Source organism: Diabrotica virgifera, chromosome 7 (genome assembly GCF_917563875.1).
Source record: "Diabrotica virgifera virgifera chromosome 7, PGI_DIABVI_V3a".
Lineage (NCBI taxonomy): Eukaryota > Metazoa > Arthropoda > Insecta > Coleoptera > Chrysomelidae > Diabrotica > Diabrotica virgifera.
Window position 1 is genome coordinate 7,490,786 of NC_065449.1, and position 26,559 is coordinate 7,517,344.

Sequence of the window (26,559 nt, forward strand, 5' to 3'; positions counted from 1 at the left end):
CCTTAGTTATGACTGTAATATATAGCATTTTAGGACGCGAATACGGAGACCTAAAGGAGTTTCACACTGACAAAGGTAGGTATGATACACGAACCAGTACCAGCAACAGCGATTGGCTGATTTTATTTTAGTCCGTTGCCTGTCTTGTCTTTCATTTTCTTCCACACCATTATGTACACACAAGCCTACTATGTAATAATTATCCAAGCTAGTTAAGTGGCCCATAATATCAACCAGGCGCAGCCGGTCTGACGCTAGTTCCTTACTTTTTACGGTTTTTCTTCTTCTTTTTTATTTTTTCAGTTTTCGCATTGACCTCGCCTTGGGTGTATTTGCGTTTTACTGGGTGGTCGACTACAGTGGGAGGTAATTTTCAGTTGATGATAATAATTTGCCGAATTATTTCATCGAGATTTTTTAACTAGTTCCTTGTTCCTTGTGCGAGTAGCCTAAAGACTCTTGCCCAAAAAATATGTAAATTGCTGTTGTTATTCGTAAATGCCCAGCCGCAATTCAATTAGGTCATTATGCTGTTTTAAAATGGACAAATTAGACGAAAAATTAAATTCACTGACACTTAAAATTATGTCAAAAATGAATAACCATTTTCAATTTCAGAAATCATATCAGAATCAAAACCAGAGAAGGTTCCCATTGTTTTCATTCTGGTGGGATGTGGAATAGCATTATGTTGTTTTATATGCCATTAGAGTGAAAACTTAGTCTTTTTTTTTTAATTATGTGTTTACATTATCATAGCAGACCTTGATGTTCTAGGAATTGTTTGCTAAGATTTTCCTATTTTTTTCTGTCCAGGTCTTCTTTTCCAATGCTTGATGCTGAATTTTTGAGCTGGGTAGGACACGTGGCACGACAAAACAACAAAAGATGGACGAGAATCATTGAACATTGGAGACCACGCGAACACAGTGATAGCAGAAGAAGACCACAAAAACGGTAGCTAGATGACATCAAAGCAAAAATGAAGAGAAACTGGCACCAAGTAGCACAAAACAGAAAAGAGTGGAGAACTTATTGATCTTAGTAGAATAGTTCTTTCTCAGTTTCTGATCTGTCTTACTTCCCCTATTTTAATGAGATGCCCCACTCGACTACCTATAGTTCATTTTATCTATTACGCATGTAGACCAGTAAGGACCTGTGAAAAAACATCTATTTTTGGATGTGAGAGGTGGCATTCGGATTTTTGAAGATAAAGTTAGGCGACACCTTCAGTAATAATAATTGACTTATGCTCCTTCTCAAATATGCCCGGAACATTAATAAAAAAATTAAAATATTTAAAAATTTCGAAAAACGTCGATTTTTTCTGCTTTCTTTGCTTATAACTTTAAAACGATTCGTTTTGGAACAAACTAGTTCAGAAATAAAATAAAGATAATTGAATTTTGTATGATAAACGACTGCTCAAAAATGTCTTAACGTATTACCTTTTCTGCAATATAGCAATAAATACAAAATAAGGGGGCAAAATACGCCTGTTGTTATTCAATGTTTTTAACTACTTTGATGGCACTTAGAACCTTAGTAATTCGCTTAGGAAATCCTTTGTAACATACTTAAACCGTGTACCAAATTTCATTAAAATCGACTTAATAGATTTTGCATAATCTAAATGTTTTTAAAAAAGTTCAAATTTTTTAAAATCTTTCTGAACAAAAAGTAGACCATTTAGAAGTTGGCTAATTTTTTTACATATATAGAGGTGCTCTACCTATCTAATACACTTTACAGAATTAAAATCGGATTATTTAAGGGGCCTCAGCAATGTTTTAAACTTTTTTTAAACAATTTTTTGGCTTATAAACAAATAGCTTTGTTTAATAATAAAAAAATAAATTTTTAGCAATGCAAATAATTAAAACCGGTATAATTTGACTTAAGCTTTCAAATGCTGTCAGCAGAATTGCTATTTTATTTTTTAATCAAAAGTTATTCGCGTTCAAAAGTTGCAATTTTTCGATTTTTTAAAAGTTTCACTGCGTTTATCTCGAAAACTATGCATCCTACGAAAAAACTTGTAAGAACATTTTTTGCTTAGAATTACCCAAGAAATAAAAAAAATATATTATTTTGCGAAAAATCGATGTTATGTAATTCCTCAAGTTCTTTGTTTATAACAATCTTATCGACATCCGGATCAACTGTTATCCAAAAAATCGTGTTCTACGGATCAAAAAATACATAAAAATCTTGGGTAAGTCCATCTAAATAAAGGAGCCCGTAGCACGCCCTCCTGGCCACAACACTAATTTGTTTATAAGCCAAAAAATTGTTTATAACTTTAAAACATTGCTGAGGCTGCTTAAATAATCCGATTTCAATTCTGTAAAGTGTATTAGATAGGTGGAGTGCTTCTTTATATGTAAAAAAATAGACAAATCTTTGTATGTTCTAGTTTTTGTTGTGCAAGATTTTAAAAAATTTTAATTTTTTAAAAAAAGTTTAGATTGCAAAATTATTATTCAAAATCTAGTGAGTCAATTTTAATAAAATTTGGTGTACGGTTTTAGCACATTACAAAAATTTTCTAAGCGAATTAGGAAGGTTCCAAGTGTAACCTAAGTGATGGAAAATCATTGAATAATCATTGAAAAATCTGAATGCCACCTCTCACATCCACCTAAAAACAGATCCTTACTGGTCTAATGTGTATCCTGCATTTGACGGCATTTGTTGGCTTTCTTCTAGACTTTCTAGCTATTTTGCTTCGAGATGCCAAAAAAGTTAACGTTTTCAGACAATAAACCTGTTTTGAAGTTACAAAATTAAGTCACTCAACCCCAATAATATTTGCCGAATGTCTGATGAACTGGTTTTATCAACATATGAATTTTTTTATGCAAGTGAATTTTTTGTTTCTTTCAACCCTGCGCTTATCGCCCCTTTTTCTCCTTACCAATTGGAAATGGCTTCAAATTAACTCGTTACAATTGGCGCCCAACGTGGAGATTTGTTTTCTTTCTTATGATTGTCATATGTAGCATTTTAGAACTAGCATTTTAGAAATTTGGTACTAGCATTTCTGGATATTGCTGCTAGTATCTTCAATTATTCGTTTCAGTCCCACTTTCTGGTTTAAAGTAGCTCAAAAATACTTAAATTTCTATAGTCTATAAGTTTATTTTCAACTACGCTTGCATATGGATCTGTCTGCTGATTAAAAAACTTTTCTGCAAACATTGTCTGGAGTAAAACTTACCACTTAACCTTCCATCGAGGTATCAATCCACCAATGAAAAAGCAGAATTGCTTATAAAGAGAAAGAAGAAGGAGAAGAAGAAGAAAAACTTACCATCATTTTCATTAAACTCCATGATGTCAGAATTCACGTCATTCATCTTTCTGGTTGGGTGAGGTAACCGCTTCATCCTATGGATTAAACTAGTGGTTGATCCTTCTACGTATTCCTCAGCTGGTTCTATGTAATAACTGTGGTCAGTCGCCTTTATGACTCCAGTCTGAAAAGAAGAAATACATATTAAAAATGTTTGTTATTTACCAGTCAAAAGTTTTATCTTATCTTATGGAAAATACAAGATGATATACAAGATGTTGCTGGCCAGCCACAGCCAGGATGTACATCTGCATCCAGGGCCTCTCTTGCTCTTAACATTTCTTCTTCTTCTTATACTTGTTGTAGATCTGTCGATCTATTAATCCCGACGTTGAATTATTTCTTGAGAGGTAGACTGCCAGCTATCTCTCCATCTTTTTGGTGGTCTCCCCGGTGGACGTTTGCCTGCTGATTTTCCTTCTAGAGCAATTCTTGGTAGTCTGTGCTCCTCCATTCTTTTTACACGACTGAACCATTCTCTTCGTCTTTGCCTGCCCCATCTGACTACATCTTGTACCCCACATTGTTCCCTGATGATGTTTCGTATTCTATCTCTTCTTGTCTTCTCTGCTATTGCTCTTAGTATCTGCATTTCGGCTGTTCGTAGCATGCTTTTGGTTTTATTTGTGTCTTCTCTTGATTCAATGCCATAGGTCATAACAGGTCTGATGCAAGTTTTATAAATTCTAACTTTGCTGTCCATTCTCATATATGGGTTATTCCAGACCACATCTCTCAAACATCCGGACAAGACAGCGGCCTTGTGAATTTGTCCTCTTAGGTCTCTGGCTGGGTCATGATAACTTGATAACTCTACGTCTAGATATTTGAACTGGTTTAGCTGTTCTATGGGTTTCCCCTCTACCACTAGCTTGCATCTAATTGGGTCTTTCGCAATGGTAATGCATTTTGTTTTCTGCGTGGATATGTTCATGTTGAGTCGTCGACATGCTTGATAGAATCGATAAAGTTGTCTTTGTAGGTCATCCTCGTCCTTTGCAAGCAGGGCTGCATCATCCGCATAGCAAACTATACTGATTCTACTGTGGCCGAGTGTGAGTCTGTATCCTAGTTGTAGCGATTCCACATCTTCTATTATTTCATCCATTAGCATATTGAATAGAAATGGACTGACGCTGTCTCCCTGCCTGATTCCTCCTGGTGTTGGTATGTTGGCCGCAGTGGTGTCGTTTGTTTTAATTTCTCAACATTACCTTGTAGAATCAACTGAATAGGTAATAGAAATTAATAGAGAAAAAAATGTAGCCCAAGAAATAATTGTTTTATCATTTTACACATTTATATACAAGAACTGTAGCTTACAGATGTTGTCAAGCATTCTGTCAGCGAGGTATTGATGATAAGGGGGATGGTTGGTTTGGAGAAATCTCAGTTGGTTGTCTAGATCGTGGTGAATAATCCATCCTACTAAGTCATGCCCTTCATTAGAATCAGTTCTGTCAGGTGCCTGACCCCCACAGGTAAGATGTTGGATTATTTATCGTATGGCACTTGACACATTTACATATAATTTGTATAAAACGTAACACACACGCTTATTTACATAGTCTATCGACTCTGGAGTCGCAATTAGGAAATCCTCTGATCTGCCATGATATGAGCTTGTGGGACACTGTTCTGTAATGTGACAGATGTTTTGTGACATTCTCGAGTCCGTGTGGTCGTTATGTTGAACTAATTTTCCACGGCAATCTTTGGTGTTTTTATTGGCGGTCGTCTGGAGCGTAGACTGTAGACGGTTACCGTTGGCAGCATCTATATAAGTATCTTGATGGATTGGCAGGCTTTCGTTATCAATAATTTTTCTGTATTCACTAGTGAGTGAGCATGTGCGTCGTAGTTTGGGTGGTGTAATGTAGCTCCATATGCTGGGACCCATTGCGTAGGAGTGGATTTGATAACGCCAGCCATCATTCTCATTGTATTGTTCAATTGGGCATCTACTTTGGGCTGTTAAGCTAGGCTGAAGAGCAGTATTCCACGGTTGAGAAGACAAGGCCCAGGGCAGATGATCGCAGGGTAGAAGCCGATGCTCCCCATGTGTCGCACACCTTCTGGATGATGTTTCTGGATTTAAGTTTTTCCGCTGTTTTTGTCAGATGATGTTTCTTGAAGGATAGGGTTCTGTCAAGAATCACCCCAAGGTACTTTGATGTTTTATTGCAGGCGAGTTGGCGAGTGTGGCGTTTTTGAATTACATGTTAAGTATTCTTCCTGCAAGCTTGTTGTTTAGGTGAAAACTTCAGTCGCTGTTTCTTCCAATGACTTACACCTTGTTGCAAGGACCCAGTCATCGGCGTAACCAAACTTCCTTGATCTGGTTTCTGGTATATCAGCGATGTACAGGCTAAATTTAAGATGAGCTAGGACAGATCCCTCAGGCAGTCCATTCTTCAGTTATCTTGGGGTGCTGATGTCGATTTCCATGACCACTTTAATGGCTCGGTGGGCTAGCATGCTGTTGATTATTCGAGCGGTGGATTTACAGGGGATTGTACGGAGGAGCTTGTATATCACTTCTCTCCAGACTATATCGTAGACCGCTGTTAGGTCTATGAATGCGGCTGCAGTTTTAAGTTTTCTCTGGAAGCCTATCTTAATGAATGTGGCAAGTGAAAGCACCTGATCTGCAGTTTCTTTTGGGTCAGAAACCTGCCTGATGAACCGGTAGATGTTGGATAGTTTCTTGGACTTGACATCCATGTGCATCTTTCCATTTACCATTCTTTGACAACATATTTGATGTAAATTTTTGGATGGAATAACCTGATCTTGAATGAAAAATCTTCTGTTTCGGTAAATATCTTTCCTGGTGTCAATAAATAGTTCGACTTTTTTCATTTCTTACTGTGGAATTAAGTTTTCTATAAGAACGCCGGTACAAAAAGTTACCAACGTATTACTAAGTACTTTCCAAAGCTATAATTGCTATTTGAATTGCCAACTTTCGACAGGAGCCGAAGCAATAAGAAGAAGAAGGACAATTCTAAATTTTCATTGTTTATGTATGCCAGGAGATTGTTTTTCTGTGTATAAGACGATGTTTGCAGTTCCAAGTTGTTATAATCCTTTTAAAAAATGTAATCCACACGTATATGTGTTTGTATCTTCAAATAACACGTGTCGAGACATACCGATTGGATGAAGCCGGCATAACAGAAAAATACACCTCATTCTTTTCCCATTATATGTAAATCGAACGCATTAGGTCATGTTGAACCGTCGCCTTGAAATTTTAACTTATAATTAAATAGATTTAATAGGAATGGGACGCACGTCTGGACATTCTTCTCTCCTTATTTGGACTTTAATGTAACCTGTCCGCGTTGATTGAAATTTCTCTACAACAAAACAAAATGCCTTCTATTTGAGGCCATCGCTTTCTATGGCGGAGATGACGGTACTATAATTAAAGCCTGTGTGGTACTAAACGAGGATATTAGGTACTTGTGGCGAGAGAACAAAGGAATTTAAAATACCTTATAAAAAGGGTACAAGTTTGTAAACTTATACATAATGTCATATGTATAATATGCATAATTTCATGTCCCTTCATTTCGTTTACATGTTTTGGAGATATTATGAACATTATAGCATACTAGCAGGATGATAAAAGTCATTATGCAAAATTGACATAAGATCAAGAATATTTTAAGAAACAAAAAGGAGCTTAGAAAATAGGAACTAGAAACAAAAAAGACAAAATTGTTTTCCTTTCTTGAATTTTGTGGAATTACTTATTTATAAATGACAGCAGGTAATCATTTTTTGTTAAAAACTTTGTTAGCAGGATTTTTTCTCCATGAAATGTTTTTTATCCTGTCAATGACCGTTGGCATAGGTTCTATACTATAGGCTATAGGTTCTACTTACAACCAAATTCACAGTTGACCGCTTTTAGCCTGGGGGTGCCAGCATTTTTGGGAGGTAAATATTTTTTATTAAAAATAACGCCGGGCGTTAAGGGAATCGGAGCAAAATGCAAAATTTTGACTCATGTTAAAATTTTCAATGTGTTTTAAATGTAGGTATTAATTTTTTTCGAATCCTGAGAAAACTAAAATTTTTAAAAAATTTAAACGCTGAATGAAAGATTACATTATTACCGAGGGCCGAAAGTCCCTGAAAACTTCTATAATGTTTATTTTAATAAGTTAAAGGGGTGAAAATAAAAGAGAACGTGTGATTTTTAATTGCAAATATTTCATTCAAAAGAAACTTTTTATTTATTATAATGTACTTTCGGCCCTCGGTAATAAAGTAGTGTTTCATTCTGCGTTTACATTTTTTAATAATACTTATGGTAGGGGAGCAAAGTATGCTGAATATGCAGTTACTCGAGCGTTATGGGGACCTATTGGGTTGTGAAGAGTAGGTCCTAAAACCAAAAAAAGTTTTCCATTTTAGTGGGGACTTTCCATTTTTAATTTAATTTTCCATTTCCAACAATTGTTTTTAGATTATAGCGCCATCTATCCATAATTTGAAAAAATGTCTCGAATAAAAGTTACATATTTTTACGTAACGAATCCAAATCTGCAATAAAAAAATGGGGGCTCCCATTTATTATTTTAAAGTAACCCCCACCCCACCTCCGTGGTGGGTCGTGTTTGGTGCCATTCGATAGATTTTTCAAAAATATTAAATAAGTGTATTTTTCAGTTTTTCGATCTGATGTTAATTTGGCGAAATATCGCGGGATTGGTATTTAAACCCCTCCACCCCTCTCCGTTGGAAGTCGTGTTTGGTATCATTCGATAGATTTTTGAAAAATATTGAGCACGTATTTTTCAGTTTTTCAATCTGTCATTCATTTCGCGAAATATTCGCTTTTTTGTTGTGAAATTTTGGGACTTACCCATTTCCTTACGCCCCGCTCAAATCGTCAGATTTTTGAAATATTATACACTATTTTGCATGTACTTAACTTACCTTATCTTGATCTGACGATTTCGAGTTTTTCTAAGGATAGATTTTTTTTTTGGCCCCCCTTAACGAACACCCCTGAATTAAGAGACAATATATGGTAGAGGTACATTTTCAGGGTATAAGGTTTCTCCCATGTAATAATCTGACGCGCTCGAGTAACTGCAAAAATCCCCGGTTGGGCTCCCCTACCATTATTAGTTTTCTCAGGATTCGAAAAAAATGAATACATTTAAAACACATTGAAAATTTTGACATGCGTCAAAATTTTGCATTTTGCTCCATTCCCCTTAATATATTAATCAATTTTAAGCAGCTTTTTTCATATAATCATGCATGTATTAAAAAAAGTGACAGACTTCTATCAGTCTACAGTTTGTTTTTATTGGTTTTTGTTTCGTTTGATTGCTACATTTGTATTTCTGTACATTCCAAGACATAGACAAGGGCGCATCTGTAAAAATATTAGTACATTTGGACCTTGAGAGGTGACTCAAATTTTTTTGCAGAAATTGCTTGAGAATAACTCAAATAATAATATTTGAGTTATCCTCCCTCTCAAAAAGTCCGGAACATTGTTTAAATAATCAAAATGTCAAAAAAGGAAGGAAAATTCGATTTTCTTATTATAACTTTAAAAGTATTCATTTCCGAGAAAAGTTGAACTGACATAAAAGTTGCGCAATAAAATTTCTTACAATATAGAATTGGTTAAAAATTTTAAAAATAGTCACCCTTGTTGCAAAATAGCAATAATTGCGAAAAAACCATACAAAAACAAGTATTCGCATTTTAAGTTTTTCAACCATTTACGCTACACTTAGGACCTTCATATTTCACCCAAAAAAATTTTATGATACAGTAAAACAATACTGTAAATTTCATTAAGATCGATTCAATAGATTTTGCAAAATAAATTTTGCAATCCAGCTTTCGCAAAAAAAATTCATTTTTTCAAAATATTACAGGACTGAAAATAAAGCAGATAGCAAGTTGAATTTTTTTTGCTTTTAGAAGTGTACCGTACCTTTCATTTCAAATTTGCAAAATTAACATCGATTAACTACCACGGCGTCAGGAATTTTTTTAAATAAACATTAATTATTGGTGGTAAGCGCAGGACAGCGGATAGTTTGCTCTGATTGGGCATTCCATTGACCTTTGATAATGATTGATACATTTTAATTTTTATTACATTTCGATATAAATAAATAAATTTGTGTATTGCAAAATAAAAACACATACAGTATCTTTTGAAATAACACTTTTTTAGCAAAAACTTTCTTTGTTCATATATTTTAACTTAGAGAATAAAAGCTTATTATTTTTAAACATATGCAATTGTTTAAACAATATTTCACAAACAATAATAAAATTAGTTTGATTTTTGTGGAATTAAAATATTAAAATACAACAAAATATAGAGTAAGAAAATAATATATTAGATAAAGATTGGAAGAAATTTTGGTGGAAATCAACTTGTGTGAATCGAACACCGCTGTCCTGCGCGTAGCACCAAAAATTAACGTTTATTTAAAAAATTTCCTGACGTCGTGGTACTTAATCGGTTTTAATTTTGCAAATTGCAAATGAAAAGACAGTACACTTCTATAAGCAAAAAAAAAATTCAACTGGCTATCTGCTTTATTTTCAGTCCTGCAACATTAAAAAAAATGAATTTTTTTTGCGAAAGCTGGATTGCAAAATTTATTTTGCAAAATCTATTAAACCGATCTTAATGAAATTTACAGTGTTGTTTTACTATATTATAAAGTTTTTCTGGGTAAGATATGAAGGTCCAAGTGTAGCATAAATGGTTGAAAAACGTAAAATGTGAATACTTGTTTTTGTATGGTTTTTTTCGCAATTATTGCTATTTTGCAACAAGGGTGACTATTTTTTAAATCTTTAACCAATTCTATATTATATGAAATTTAATTACGCAACTTTTATGTCAGTACAACTTCTCTCAGAAATGAATAGTTTTAAAGTTATAATCAAAAAACCAATAAAAAAATCGAATTTTTCCTTCATATTTTGACATTTTGATTATTTAAACAATGTTCCGGACCATTTTGAGTGGGAGGATAACTCAAATATTATGGTTTGAGTAATTTTCAAGCAATTTCTGCAAAAAAATTTTAAAATAATAAAATAAGAAAATCTACGGTTTCGTTTTGATTAAAATCTGTCTTCCTCCATCCGCCGATAGTACTATTTCTAGGTCTACCTGTTTTCAAGGAGGCTCTGAGGAAGAGAGATTTTTACCATCACGGCATTAGATTCTCGATATAAATTAAAACAATTTATATCGCAGTATGGATAGAACGCCCTCTAACGGGGAATAAGCGAAATGAATTTCGACTCGATTCGAGTTCTCAGAATCAGGAGAACTCGAATCGAGTCGAAATTCATTTCGCTTATTCCTCGTTAGAGGGCGTTCTATCCATACTGCGATATAAATTGTTTTAATTTATATCGAGAATCTACGGCCGTGATGGTAAAAATCTGTCTTCCTCAGAGCCTCCTTGAAAACAGGTAGACCTAGAAATAGTACTATCGGGGGATGGAGAAAGACAGATTTTAATCAAAACGAAACCGTAGATTTTCTTATTTTATTATTTTACTAATGCCATACTCTGTATAGAGTACACAGACTCGTTTCATATGGGTCTCTGAACCGCAAAGTGGAATGTTTTCCTAGCGGTGCCTGTTGGTATGGTTATACCTGGGTTAAGCAGAGAAATCGAATTGAGTCGAAATTCATTTCAAAAAAATTTTAGTCACCTCTCAACGTCCATCTCAAAACAGATGCGCCCTGGACTAATAGTTTTTCTTACGTATTGTTATTAATGTTTTAATACAAAAAAGGAAAAGTATTTATGGCAATCGTTCCGCTCCTAATATACAATATATTAGATAGCTATGTCAAAAAACCAGTTTCTATTATACGTTATCTATTCTCCATCGCTGACAATTAACACAAAACCATACGTTGCTGAAATCTATTAATTTTTAGTCACCATACCTACCTGCCTGCCATTACGCAATATATATTAAAACAGCTTTGTAATTAATTTGAAAATTTCAGGAATGCCGTTCTGCGATTTCTTGCTCATAAATTGTCCAGTAGTGCCAGTGCTTCAGAACACATTGTGACAATTTTTATGGCACTGCCCAACCCCTATGTATATAAAGTAAAAACCCTGTCATAGACGTACTGCTTAAGCAGTTGGTCATTAGTAAATATATTACAAAGAATAAAAAACCGCCAAACGCGGTAAAAATGAATGGCGCATACTGGGTACACAATGTTCCAGTAACAAAAGAGCTGATATGAATATTACGTGGCGTAAAAATGTATTTCCATTTTGATGGGAAAGAAAAGCTAGTTTTGTTTTGAAAGATTTTTCCATAATTATTTGTTAAAGAAGTAAACCGCTCCACAAAATAGTAGCTTTGAGAAAGTTTGCAGTTTGAGAATAAGCTAGAAATAGACCATGTTTGAGACACTCAAAGATCCAGGTAGCTGACTACTTTTTTAGTTATTGTAGACCTTTAGGAAGAAAACCTACCTGTTTCCTGCCTAGAGTTCGCGTCCGTTTTTTAATTATTAACAATTTCAAAATCTAAAATATAGCTATAACCTAATATGCAATTTGTCTAGACATTTATTAATTAATAAACAGTCTAATTTGTTTAAACAATTTTTGACAAAATAATTATTGCCCAAAAATCCATGAATTTAATCATACTATCGTTATTAATCATAGAAAAAGTTAAGGCATACTTTAATAAATAAATTATCTTCAATAAATAATTATCTAATAAAAATCATTTATTTATTAAAGTGTACTTTAACTTTTTCTATGATCATTAATGATACTATGATTAAAAAAATTTTTGTAAAAAAAGATTTAAAAAAAATATTTTTTCAAGAATTGTTTAAACAAATTAGACTGTTTATTAATTAATAAATTTATAAACAAATTGCATATTTGTAATGTACGTAGAAATTACATACACATTAAAAAAAGAAAGATCAAAATCCATTGAGTTGATCGGGAGATACAGAAAATTATATTCGTTTGAAATTGCTTTTTTCTACGAGCGTGCAAAAATGTCTACTTTCGCGCACGCATTTTAGTTTAGAAAGTTTCACTTTTCCGCACGCGTGTTACTTTTCTGCACGCGTGTTAATTTAGATATGTTAATATGGCCTTAAAGTAATTATAATACATGCAAAAAATTAATATTTAGATATTATTTACTAATTTATTTCAAATATATCTTATTGTGTTCCTGTTTTAATGAAATTAAGAGGATCGGTACGTATTTTTGGCTGCAATGCTATTCAAATGGGGATTAATCTTTTTCGAATCCTGAGAAAACTAATAAGTATTTTTGAAAAATTTAAACGCAGAATGAAAGATCACGTTATTAGCGAGGGTCGAAAGTCCCTGAGAATGTTTATTTTAATAAGTTACAAGGGTGAAAACTAAGAGAAAATTTAGTGTGATTTTAATTTCAAATATATTATTCAAAATAAACTTTTTATTTATTCTAAGGGACTTTCGGCCCTCGGTAATAATTTAGTCTTTCATTCTGCGTTTAAATTTTTCAAAAATATTTATTGGTTTTTTCAGGATTCGAAAAAATAAACACAATGCCGTGGTAATATTTTCCAAATATATCTTTGTCTTACAACGCACTCAGCCGAATATAATATTGTCAGCATATATTGTCAGTCAGACACTGACAATCAGTGACAATTTTAAATATTTGACATTGCATCGAGAATATGTTGACTTATTGATTAAATATTATTGAAATATAGTGTATTTGATAAATAAATGATTTACGACGTGAACTTAATAAAAAGTTATTTATTGTGTATTATTTTTGGAAGATCCAAGCAGAGAATACATCAGGATAATATATTCTGTGATCCAAGTATTTTGTTGTTAAAGATGTTCAAAATTGTAAGCGTTCCATAACAATATATTATTAAAAAATCACTTTAACACTTTTCTTCTTTTCTCGATTGAGTATTAGTCTTTGTTGTACAAATAAATTATTACAATCACTGAATACATAGTTAGTGAAAAAATTATCACATTTATTAACTGAATTAATAATTTCCAATTATAAAAATAACAGTTATCCAAGAACATTCAAAACCCATCTCTTTAAATTAATGATGACATTTTCAAGTAGAATGACATTCTAGTAATGTTTACATATCAATACCAGTGTGAATTTTACTACACGTAATTTGCCGTGTAAAGACAGAAAAAGTAGGGATACACGTAAAATATTTGCGAATTATGTACCCATAGCCTCAACGCGACAATTCGATGAAATAAAATTATTTTGACATAATATTCGAAAGTCAAATCGGTAGACAATAACAGTCGTTTTGAATCATCGTCATGAAAACCAAGATCGTCGTCATGCTAACTAATTATATTGAAAGTTTTGTTTTGACAACCTTGTCAAAGAATTAATTTGTGTATGTATTTTCATATTAATTAAATTAATTGATTAAGATTTGGTAATTTTTTAAAGACTCTTAGAAAAAATATTGTTCCTAACTCTTGCAGAAAGTCTCTTTTCCGCACTCGACTGCTTGCCGAACTCCCGCTTCGCGTCGTTCGGCAAACTGCAGTCGCGTGCGGAAAAGAATGACTTTCTGCACTTGTTAAGAAAATAACTATTTCGGTATTTTAACTGGGTGGATTTGTAGGTTCCCACTAGTAATCGTTTGAACTACATTTTTGGAAAATCGTAGAGGGTGCTGTGAACGTACAATGTTTGTGAAAATTTTTTATGAAAAAACACAAATCTCATTCTTTAAAATGGCATTAATAAGATTCCTTAATTATTATAAACAAATTAGCTGTGAATTAAAAAAGACATATGGCTAACTTTGTTCCAAATGAACACAGGCTAAATTTTTTTATTTGAAAATCCGTGTTAAAATACTATCTTTTGAATATATAAAAATATTGTTTCTACGGACAACATTTTTAAAGTTATTCTAAATGTTTATATACTACAAAATTTCAAAAATTTGTCATTAGGATTTTTGACTATATTAATTATTTTTTTATCTTTTTTTAATACATTTTGATACTATCACTCTTCTACTTTCATTTGGCATACTGAGAATTGCTCTATCTTCATTATTTTCTGTCTTATTGCAAAATAAAGGTCTCTGGGATAAACAAATAGAATAACTCTTAAACTAATTAATGGATAGGTCTCAAACTTTGAAGGTTTGTTAAGTACGCCAATATTCAACTTTGGGTGAAGCACTAAAGTTCTAAGGTAGTTTTAGCAAAAGTTATTAACAAATAACAATTTTCACTTATTTTGCAGTTTGCGTAGCAACAAATTAGCTTTTTAACTTTCAAAAATCGGCATTTTGAAGGGTTTTCAATGTTCTAAAAAACTGAATTTTGTAATTTTATGTCAACTATTAAGCTTTTGAATAGATTGCAAAAAATCGAAAAAATCGCGATTTTTGCACTAAATTGTCAATAATTAAAAAACGGACGCGAACTCTAGGCAAGAAACAGGTAGGTTTTATTCCTATAGGTCTAACTTTGATTGTCCCGAGAAAATCCTTATTACTCTGGACTATGTGACGCGTTTTACTTTTTAGCAAATATGAAAAAATCTTTCCAAATAAAATTATAATTAGGTTTACTTATATACTCACCCAAACTTATATGGAATCATTGTGTATTAGAAACCTGCAGCTTTTGGAAGCCATAGGTGTAAATATTTTAGTTTACACGATAAGAAGAAGAATTGCAATGCCCAAGGACTATATAGAAAGAGGAAGTTACGGAATCCCGAGTAATCCCGGCAGCACAATATTGATCACGTAAATTGGTGTCTTCAACACCAAAACTGGAACGTTGGAAATTGGAAAAGTGTGCTATTCTCAATCGAAAGTAGGATGTGTAAAATCAGATGATTACTTAACGAATTCGTGTACTTAATGGGCGAGGAAGACAAGCAAGAACGGAAATTGACAGATTTGTTCATAAATACAAAAGCAGAAGGGTCATGTTCTGGGGAGGAATTATGATCGGTAAAAAAATCCTTTAATTTTCATCCAACCAACTTTAATAGCTCGCAGGTATGTTGATTTTGTTCTATAACCTGTAGTTAGGCTCCTGAGAGATGCAATGGGAGAAAATTTAATTTAGCATTAATAGCGCAGTAAATGTACGGGAAATTCGGCAATACCGTATAATTTTTAGGGGCAACTCCGAATTGCATGAAAATTTGGATTTAGGTTCTACTTACCCTCCACTTAATTCTGCCGTTGGTTGCTTTTACTTGGGGGGTGACTGTCCCCTTCTCGGGGGTGAAAAAACATACGTTCAAGATAAGACCGGAAATGGATAAATTGACTGATTTTAAGCAACTTTTGTTCTATAGAGTTTTTTTACTAAAGTCAATAGTCGAGGAAATGAAGCATTTTGGCTCGCAATTTTTTCGTCCAGCATGGATTTACTTGAAATTTTCACAGAAGGTAGGGAATAGTCCAAGGATCATTTTCTATATCATGCCGCTGTACGATAAAACCTTGGGGGTGGTTGTCACCCCATCTCGGGGGCGGGAATTTTTTATTACATTTTAACTATGTAAATCGATGTAAAAAGTGATTATAAGAAAAATAAGTGTTTTACATTTTCTTCGTAAAACTAATATTTTTGAGTTATTCGCGCTTGAAAGTAACAGTTTGTCGATGAAAAAATCAACTTTTTTAAAGGGTTTTTGAGAATACCTCGAAAAATATGCATTTAATCAAAATAACTGTAAATATCAAAATTGTATCCTTTAGTAACACAAACCAAATTATTTTTCTGTAATATCGCTAAGACCAACACAAACCGAGATACGACATGTTAAAAGTTAGCTTTTTTCGTCAAATGCATAATTTGAAATATTCAAAGCAACAAAAAACGGAAAAATTTTGCATTTTTCGAGGAAAACACAGGCACAGTTAGGCCTTTCAAAAAAAATACTAAAAAGTTTCTAGTCTGAAAAGTAAGCGACTTATGATCAAAAAAAGGTCAGTAGTACCTGGCTTTCTCTATGAAAAAATCAGTGAAAACAACCCCCTAACTACACTCCTGATTAAAAATTGTTCTTCACCTTTCTGTTATTTCTTTTATATTTGTATTATCAATACACCCAAGAAGCTTGACCTATTTAAAAGGCCTAGTTTTAGAAAAATTGGAGTTTAAAGAAAAATTAATTTTTTGGAATTTCCCATTATTCACCTTTTACTTTAAAATATCTCCGAAAATACTGGAGATACGAAAAAAATGATAGATTACCAAATTGTAGCTTATTTAATAACTAAAATTCCCTTGTGCATATATTTTCATTACAGTGAACAGTTAGCGAGATATAGCTGTTTAAACCTCTATTTACGAGCAAACACCCCCTTATTCGAGCCCTTTAAACCCACCCTAATTAAAAACTGAGGGATCTTACGGAATTTAGTTTACAGAGTCTTATAACTTTTCAAAAATCCTACAAACTTATTTTTGAAAAATCTTTTCACCGCCAAAAATGAAGGAGCTATGTTTATAAAACGATTTTTGTTTTCGAAAAATTCGGATAGTCCGCTTATGGATAATTTTCAATGTATGTATAATACCACAGAACCGGTTCGGTTTCTGGAAGATGACTAAAAAACTATTTGTATTTGTATTTGTACATATTTGTAAATTCGTATTTTTGTGTAAATAAATGTTTTTGTAATTCTCTAATTCTACTTTTTTTTCTGTATAAACCTATTAAAATATCTGCTTATAAAAACTGTAATGTTATTAAGGGTGGTTTTTAAGGGTTGAAATATTATGATATTATATCCTAAAGTAAAAAACAATCATTATTTAACCAATCAAAACCAAATTTTACCCATATTAAAGTATACAATGTTTTTATGTAATTTTTGACAATAATGGGTTGTTTACACCTCTAAAAATAATCAAATCCCTTAAGAATGATATAGAATATAAAGTACAGGGTGAGATGATCCTAATCCCAAATTTTTATGTAAATCGATTCAAGCCGAAATTATTCTTTTAGGATAAGTAAATTTTTTATATATAGCTCCAACAAGGGTGGTTTTAAGGGTTGAAATATTATGATAGTATATCTTAAAGCATAAAAAATTTATTATGTAACTAATAAGAACCAAATGTTGACAATATTAAAGTTTAAAATGTTATTTTATAATTTCTTACAACTAGGGGTAGTTTCCGCCCTTACAAAACCAAAAGCGTACAACGGCTCAATATAGAAAATGAACTAGAGGGTGTAATGAGCCTAATCCCTAATTTTTGTACAAATCGATGCTGGACGAAAAAATTGCGAGGTTTTGCCATTTTTTCAGCTTCATTTCCTCGACTACAATACTTTTCGAGTTATTGCATTGAAAATGTTGATTCTTCGACAAAAAAACTACGTTTTCAGACGGTTTTTCGTAAATAACTCAAAAAGTAAATATTTTATCGAAAAAAATATTCTTAGCAAAAGTGTAGCTTATAAAAGACCCAAAAAAATGGTGTATCTGAAAAGTCTATCAATCAAATAAAAACAAAGTTGTAGCTCATGAAAAATACGTTCTTATTCGTCTAATTCCAAATCGAATATTTCAAGGTGAAATCACCGAAAAATTAAGCACTTTTCGGGAAAAACCCATTTAACTTTTTTAAAGTGTTTATAAAAAGCTTTGTTTTAATTGTTAACAAAAGTTTTAGCATTAAAAATATACTCCATTAAAATGTTACATTATTTAAGCCGTACCTTGCATTTGTTAAAGGAGTCAATTTTATTTCTTTAATGTGTAGGGAAAGTCAGTAGAAGCTTGAGTTCAAGTTTTTGGGGTCGCCACCCTTGTCCGCCGGCCGCCATCTTGGAAATGGTGTGCAAAGGGGTTTAGCGCTATATCTCGTAAACTACCAACGCTACGGAAAATCTAATTAAACATAAAATGTAGCAAATTAAATTTTCTACAATTTTATTTCTATTACTTTTTATCGTCAAGTGACCAACAAAAAATATATAAACAAAAATATGTAAAAAATTTTTAACAAGATTCCATTTGGAGGTTATAACTTTTTTTCAGTTCATTTTAAAATAAAATAACATTATAGCAATTTTGTAGAGGGTTTTTCAGCGAACAATTTCCACTATAAATTTGTTTAATTCTATTTATTTATATAGGTGTTACAGCGCTCCAAACTTGACCAGATTCTCGAATGCTCATAGGGATATAATAAAAACAAAATTTAGGATTACTTTTCTATCTATACATATTTTTTATTCATACAATTTATTATGATTTTAACATTCCTATGCTATTATTAATCTGTTTTTGACCTTTCTCCCCACTATAAAACTTATAACCCGAAGCATATATAGAAACCGCCCAAGAAGTTGTTTGAGGACAAATTCGCCGGTTCAGATTCAGAAGAAGAATGACGCAACCGCATATTGCAAAATTCTTAAGAAGAGCAAAAAACGAATTTTTGTTATCAAAATCATAAAGTATGATAAAAATTAGCCATTCACCACACCGTGGTCAGGATCTCGAGATATAAGCATTTTTGGGGTGTGCCGCTTGTTCGCTGCAATATTTAATGAAATGTCCTGAGACGGCCCTGCCTGCGTGCATATATGGCTTATTAGCGACATATTCATTTTTTAGTTAGTCTGTTTGTTGTCTTCAAAGAGTTCACACATGTCTTAGTAATAAAAATATATACAGTCCACTTAGTCAGCAGTTTTATTCATTGGGAACACAAGGTTGCACGTGGGCATCCTAACCATTGGTCCATTCGAGACGGATCAAGTTTCACTATAGTGCCGGTGCCGATGTAAATTGGTCAAGGGAGCAGTTAAGTTTTAATTAGATTACACTAAGACATACATCGTCAACGTGGTGACGGTGACGTAATAAGTGAATAGTTTTGGTTAAAATTGGGTGAAGTCAACAAGAGGGACTCAAGACGGTTAAGTGTTTTGCTTTACAAGTTCAACGGACGGAAAACAAAGATCATAAAGACGACATCGGCAGTTGGAATAAGCGGATCAGGTTTCAGCTAATAGCGGCATGGTATACGACGATAATAAAATTAACAGTGGGTGAGCCAATATCCTATTTATATTTTCCTTAATTTCATTCGATAAAAAACAGCATAATTTGGTCTGTGTTTATTGCATGTTATTCATTTGTCATAGGTAGTAAATTTTGATTTTAATTACTTTTATTTCCGGAGTTTATAATTGAAGAATTTAATTTGATAATACATTTGGTTGATTTAATAATTATTGGTTTTAATAAATTATTTTTGGTTTATAATGGGTGATCTAACAGATTTAGTTGCTAGAAGGGGTGTAATTAAAGGTCAATTAAGCCGGTTTGAAACATTTATAAATAATATAAGGGATAATCAATTGCAACTCATAGAATTACGTCTTCGGAAATCGAAATGTGAAGAAAATTGGGATAAATTTGCAGACATTCAGTCAAAAATTGAAATGTTAGACAGTTCAGGGAAACAATTAGATGAAAGGGTTAGTTTCGAAGATGAGTATATTAGGATTATTGCGTTGGCTGAGGGTAAATTACAAAATTCATACGATGGTTCTAAAAATGCGGGTATTAGCAAAAACACGGAAAATCGGGCTCCACCGGAAAGAGGAGCATTAGTAAAAAATACGGATAATCGGGCTCCAACGGAAAGAGGAGCATTGGTAAAAAATACGGATAATCGGGCTCAAACGGAAAGGCGGAATCATAGGGTAGAAGGCTGTACTATGCCAGGTTGCAGTGCTTGTGGTCGGAAACATAATGTTCTGTTACATATTTCAGGGAATTTCGGTAGAAATATTTCGGATTCGGTAAATACAAATGTGGCTAGTCGCGGGACACCACAAACGGATAATAATACGGTGCCTGTTTTTTCGGGAACAGATTACGAAATACGGTTTATGGGAAATACGGTTACGGAAAATACGGTTACGGAAAATACGGTTACGGAAAATACGGTTACGGAAAATGAGGTTACGGAACATACGACTGCAGGAAATGCGGTTACGGGAAATGTGGATACGGGAACCCGGGTTAATAATAATAATACGGCAAATAATACGCTAAATCGGATTAACTCGGGTAATAATAATGATAGGGAAGACACTGCTAAAACGGCACATAATACGGGAAATCAGGTTAATAATAACAACACGGCAAATAATACGGCAAATCGGATTAATTCGGGTAATAACAATAATAGGGAAAGCACTGTTAACACAGCGGATAATTCGGGAAATAATTATAATGAAAATTCGAAGGCTCAAGGGAATACAGAAGGTACGCGGACTTGTGAACAGGATATTGTTCACAGTTACAAATCGGTGAGGATATCGGAAAATACGGATTCAAGGGAGATTTTATTATCTACGGAACAGTTACAAATAATGGAAAAATCGGGAAAATTAAGTGACTGTAAAGCATTATTAGACGGTGCTTCAAAATCAAACTTTATGACTAAAGAATTATGGGAAAAGACAGGACTAAAGTCCTTTAAAGTAAATATACCGGTAAAAGGGATAGAGTACAATTGCACACACATAAGGGATTCGGTTAACTTAACGGTGTGGTCTAAATGTAATAGTTTTCAAATGGATGGTTGTTTCTTAGCCATTGATAAAATTTCTGACGTTCTACCGTCACGTAGCATGGATTTAGTAAATACTTTTAAAATTTCGGAAAATATTACTCTAGCGGATACTGAGTTTTGGAAAACAAATAAAATAGGTTTGCTACTTGGAGCAACTGTATTTTGGTACTTACTTTGTATAGGGCGGTTCAAGGTGAATAAAGAGGGACCTTTTATTCAAAAAACCAAATTGGGTTTGATGGTATCGGGGCTAATACCAGGGGTTAATGACCAGCACAAAAAACAAAGTTGCAATTTTACGGAAAATAAAAATATTGAAGCACAATTAGAACGGTTTTGTAGCCTGGATGAATGTGAGGAAGCTACACCTCATACAGCGGAAGAACGAAGATGTGAGGAATTATTTGAAAATTCTAGGGAAAGAAACTGGGAAGGCAGGTTTATTGTGAAATATCTATTTAAGGATAATGTGGATAAGTTGGGCCAATCTTGTGACACGGCGTTAAAAAGATTTAGTCATTTGGAAGGGAAATTAGAAAGGAACGCCGTCATGAAGCAGCAATATAATGATTTTATGAAGGAATATATCCAGTTAGGGTACATGTTCAAGATTGAGGATGAGAATCAAGTCTCACATGCGGCTCATTATCTTTGTCACCACGGGGCGTTCAAGGATTTTTCTATCACTACGAAATGTAGGGTTGTTTTTGACGGTTCTGCGGTTAGCGATTCGGGAATCTCGCTAAATGATACTTTAATGACGGGTAATAAATTACAGGATAATTTATTTAATATTTTGTTACGGTTTAGGGAACATGCTATAGTCATTGTTGCTGATATAGCTAAGATGTACCGGCAAATTTTGATTTATGATCCAAACGGGGAATTTCAGGGAATTCTATGGAGATTTTCAACGAAAACCGAAGTAGGAGTTTATAGGTTGAACACGGTCACCTACGGGTTAGCTTCATCTAGTTATTTAGCGGTTCGATGCTTATTAGAGTTAGCTGGGGAAAATAAGGATAAATATCAAAGGGCAAGTGAAATTATACTTCGTGACTTTTATATGGATGATATAATAACGGGTACAAACACGGTCGAAGAAGCTAGAAGGTTAAAAGGGGAAATAAGTAGTATTTTGGATTTAGGATGTCTTCCATTAAGAAAATGGAAGTCAAATCATCCAGAGGTTCTTAAGGATGAGTCTAATTCAGCGGGGGATGTAGAATATTATCTAGCGGAAGATGGGATTAATAAAACACTTGGATTATTATGGAATTCAAAGGAATATGTTTTGCATTTTAGAATCACGATTGCTACAAGAAAAGATGAGGTGTACAAGAGAGGCTTTCTATCGGTCGTAGCTCAAGTATTCGATCCACTGGGCCTAGGTAGTCCAGTGATGATAAGGGAAAAATTAATAGTACAAGCATTGTGGCAGATGAAATTGGGATGGGATGAATCATTACCTCAGGAACTTGACTCGTCCTGGAGCAGGTTCAAGGATAAAATGACGGCTCTGGAAGAATTAAAAATAAATCGAAAATTTTATTGGGAAAAATCAACGGATTTTAACGGTATGGATAATGTAAATTTAGTTTGTTCAAAATCTAGGGTGGCTCCTTTGAAGTCTGCGTGTTTGGAAAGACTGGAGCTATGTGCTGCTCTTTTAGGAGCAAAATTGACTAAAGAGGTAATTAAATCTTTAAATATTAGGTTTACCAAGATAAGACTCTGGACGGCTTCCACGATAGCATTGCCATGGATACGGGGAGAACCGTGCCAATGGAAAACTTTTATAGCGAATAGAGTAGGGGAGATTCAACGGTTAACGGATAAAAATTCTTGGGGACATGTTAGGTCAGAGATAAATCCAGCGGATGTTTTATCAAGAGGGATAGAACCAGAGCAATCCAAGGATTTTAGATTGTGGTGGGATGGTCCTAATTTTTTAAGACTGCACGAAGAAATGTGGTTTGAAACAGAATCAGACTTCAAAGTAGAGGAGCTGCCAGAAATTAGAAAGCCAAAATTGGTATTTTCTCCAATTGTGGTACAGGACATATTCGGTAAATATTCTAGTCTTAAACGATTAAAGAATGTAACAGGTTGGATATTTAGATTCTACAAAAATTCTAAATTAAAAAGGGAACAAAGGGTTTTAAGTAAAGTTCTCTCAAGTGACGAACAAGAAACAGCTTTGAGACGATTAATAATATTATCGCAGAAACAGAGTTTTTATGAAGACTGGCAAGCTCTGAAAAAATCAAAAGGGGTTTTGAATTCAAGTAAAATAATATGTTTAAATCCATTCTTAGATGATTCGGGTATAATAAGGGTAGGAGGAAGAATACAGAATGCTGAGGTAGGGTACGACCAAAAGCATCCGATTATACTTTCGAAATCACATAAGTTAACAAGACTCATAATACAAAACGAACACTATCGAAATTTGCATGCGGGTGCGCAAACGTTATTAAATATTGTGAGATTAACCTATTGGCCTATATCGGGTAGGAGCGTGGTTCGGGATATATTACGTAAGTGCATAACATGTTTTCGGGCAAAGCCATTGCATCTTAAACAAAAAATGGGGAATTTACCGGCTAGTCGCATAACTCCTAGTATTAAATCTTTTGAACGGTGTGGCATTGACTATGAAGGTCCATTTCATATAAGGGCTCATAAGCTTAAAGAGCAAAAAATTATTAAGGGGTATTTCTGTATTTTTGTTTGTTTGGTGACAAAGGGTCATTTGGAGTTGGTGAGTGACTTAACTACTCAGGGATTTTTGATTTGTTTCAAAAGATTTATATCCAGAAGGGGTTTACCACGGGATATATATTCGGATAATGGAAGTAACTTTGTAGGGGCTAACAACCACCTTCAGGATTTATTTAATTTTTTACGGGATAGGGTAAATCAGTGTACTTTTGCTAGATACTTATCTGAATTGTGTATTAACTGGCATTTTATACCAAGCTATTCTCCACATTTCGGTGGTTTATGGGAGGCAGCTGTAAAATCGGCAAAATATCATTTAAAAAGGGTTGTTGGGGACACTAGTCTCACCTATAATGAGTTGAATACGGTAATTGCGCAGACTGAAGCCTGCTTAAATTCCCGTCCTTTGACCCCTCTTTCCGAGGATCCTACTGATTTTAATGTTCTCACTCCTGATTTTTTTAATTGGCTGTCCATTGGTGGCGTTGCAGCAGGAGAACATTCTACATCTGAATCCGGGTCGTATTCAAAGGTTTCAATTGGTAACGCAGATGATGCAAAATTTTTGGAGTAAATGGTCCAAGGGTTATCTGGCAAATTTGCAAGAAAGAAATAAATGGCGTTCTTCAGCTGACCAGATTAAACCCGGACAAATAGTAATTTTGGAGGAGAGTGGGGTACCACCCATGAAATGGCCTTTGGCAAGGGTAATGGAGGTGCATCCTGGAAAAGACGGTATTGTGCGGGTAGTGACGCCCAAAACGAGTAATGGACACTGTATTAAACGTGCGGTGGCAAAAATTTGCGTGTTACCGATGGATAATTAGACATAGGGGAAAGAGAAATTTTCGTTTATTTTAGGATATCATTTTTGGTTTTAGGTTATATTGTTGCATTATTTTGTTGATATAATAGGAACTTTAGTTTTAGTTATCTTGAAAGACTGTGCTTTCAAGGAGGGGCGGCATGTTCGCTGCAATATTTAATGAAATGTCCTGAGACGGCCCTGCCTGCGTGCATATATGGCTTATTAGCGACATATTCATTTTTTAGTTAGTCTGTTTGTTGTCTTCAAAGAGTTCACACATGTCTTAGTAATAAAAATATATACAGTCCACTTAGTCAGCAGTTTTATTCATTGGGAACACAAGGTTGCACGTGGGCATCCTAAACACCGCTTGTTTATGAAGTAACATAACTTTTTTCCTATTGTATATTTTGACTTAAAATATTCCAAAAAACTTCTTCATGAATTATATTTTATTGTTGTGTTGGTTAAAATTATAAACTAAAAAGTTTGTCACTCAACTTTTTTAAGTAAACATGAAACTAACGAAATATAATGACAAAATGTTTAAAAACTAACAACTCCTTTTTTAATGTGTTTAAATATTTAGGACAAATCCCACTGTTATCTACATACTTCAGAGATTAAACAGTAAAATTTTCAGAAGGAAATATTTACAGCGACCAAAGATACAGCGAGGTAAATTTGAAAAATCATCAAAATTGATTTTCGGCATTTTTGTATAAAACTTGATTTTTGAACATGTTCCACCAAATCTAGATAAAAATAAACTTCATATTCGGATTCAGCGACATCGAAAACATAAAAATAGACCAAAATTCACCTAAAATTTGATTTTCGTGGTCGGCATAAAGATTGCTGCCGCTCGACTAATTATAGATATAACAGTATTTTTTTTTTATTGTATTCCTATGAGAATTCGAGAATCTGGTCAAGATTGGAACGCTGTAAAACCTAGATAATAAATAAAATTAAACAACTTTATAGCGAAAATTGTTCATTGAAAAATCCTCTATAAAATCGCTATGATGTTATTTTATTGTGAAATGAACGGAAAAAAAGTTATAACCTCCAAAAGGAAATTTCTTACAAAATTTTCTCATATTTTTATTTATAACTTTTTTGTTGGTCACTTGAAGATAAAAAGTAATGATATAAAATTGTAGAAAACATAATTTGCTACATTTTATGTGTAATTAAATTTTCTGTAGGGTTGCTAGTTTAGAAGATACAGCGCGAAAACCCTTTCCACCCCTTTTTCCAATATGGCGGCCGGGGGACAAGGGAGGCGACCCCAAAAACTTGAACTTAAGCTTCTACTGAACCCTCCCACACATTAAAAAAATAAAATTGACTCCTCTAAGAAATGCAACCTAAATGTAACTTTTAATGGACTAATAAGCGAGTTACGCTCAAAATAAAGTTGGCCCTCTTTTTTTTTGTACAAAATCATGAAAATCTCGCCGTGTTTAACTCCCCAAATGAAATTAATCGCTACGGCTTTAAAAACAATTTACTTACCTATCTATTTTTTATATGATCTGTCAGTCTCACCGGTTTAAAGTGTTTATTTTTGAAAGGGTTATAATTGAGAAAGCATGAATGGGTCACTAATCACGAGTGTATGCCAATTTTGAACAGCCATATCTTAACCAATTTTTGTCTTACGAAGAAACAAAATGAAACTAGCATATATTTATAATAGCAAAACCTATATTTTTTTACTCTATAAGATTTTTCTTATCACTAATACTTTTTAAGTTATTTTGAAAAAATGAAATTTTTCAAAAATTTTTAGAATTTTTTTTTTAATATAAAACAAAGTGTTTTTAAAGATAAGCACTTCAAACCAATCAAACTTACAGATCATATAAACAATACACATACAGTTAAAATAGATGGTAAAGCCAAACGATTAATTTCATTTAGGGTGCTAAATAGAGGGAGGTTTTCACGATTTTTTTTATCAAAACGTTTTTTTACAGTGTAACTCGTTTATTTTT

The 26,559-nt window shown here is 33.3% G+C and overlaps 1 protein-coding gene across 4 annotated transcripts in view; it reads right to left on the reverse strand.

The window, feature by feature from the left end:
- Window positions 1-26,559, reverse strand: part of LOC114339977 (A disintegrin and metalloproteinase with thrombospondin motifs 9) — a 608,198-nt gene that overhangs the window by 101,275 nt on the left and 480,364 nt on the right. For all 4 annotated transcript variants that reach the window (XM_050655672.1, XM_050655673.1, XM_050655671.1 and 1 more), the window contains one exon: window positions 3,317-3,482. In XM_050655672.1, coding sequence (XP_050511629.1) covers window positions 3,317-3,482 — 166 coding nt within the window. The remainder of the gene's footprint in view (window positions 1-3,316; window positions 3,483-26,559) is intronic.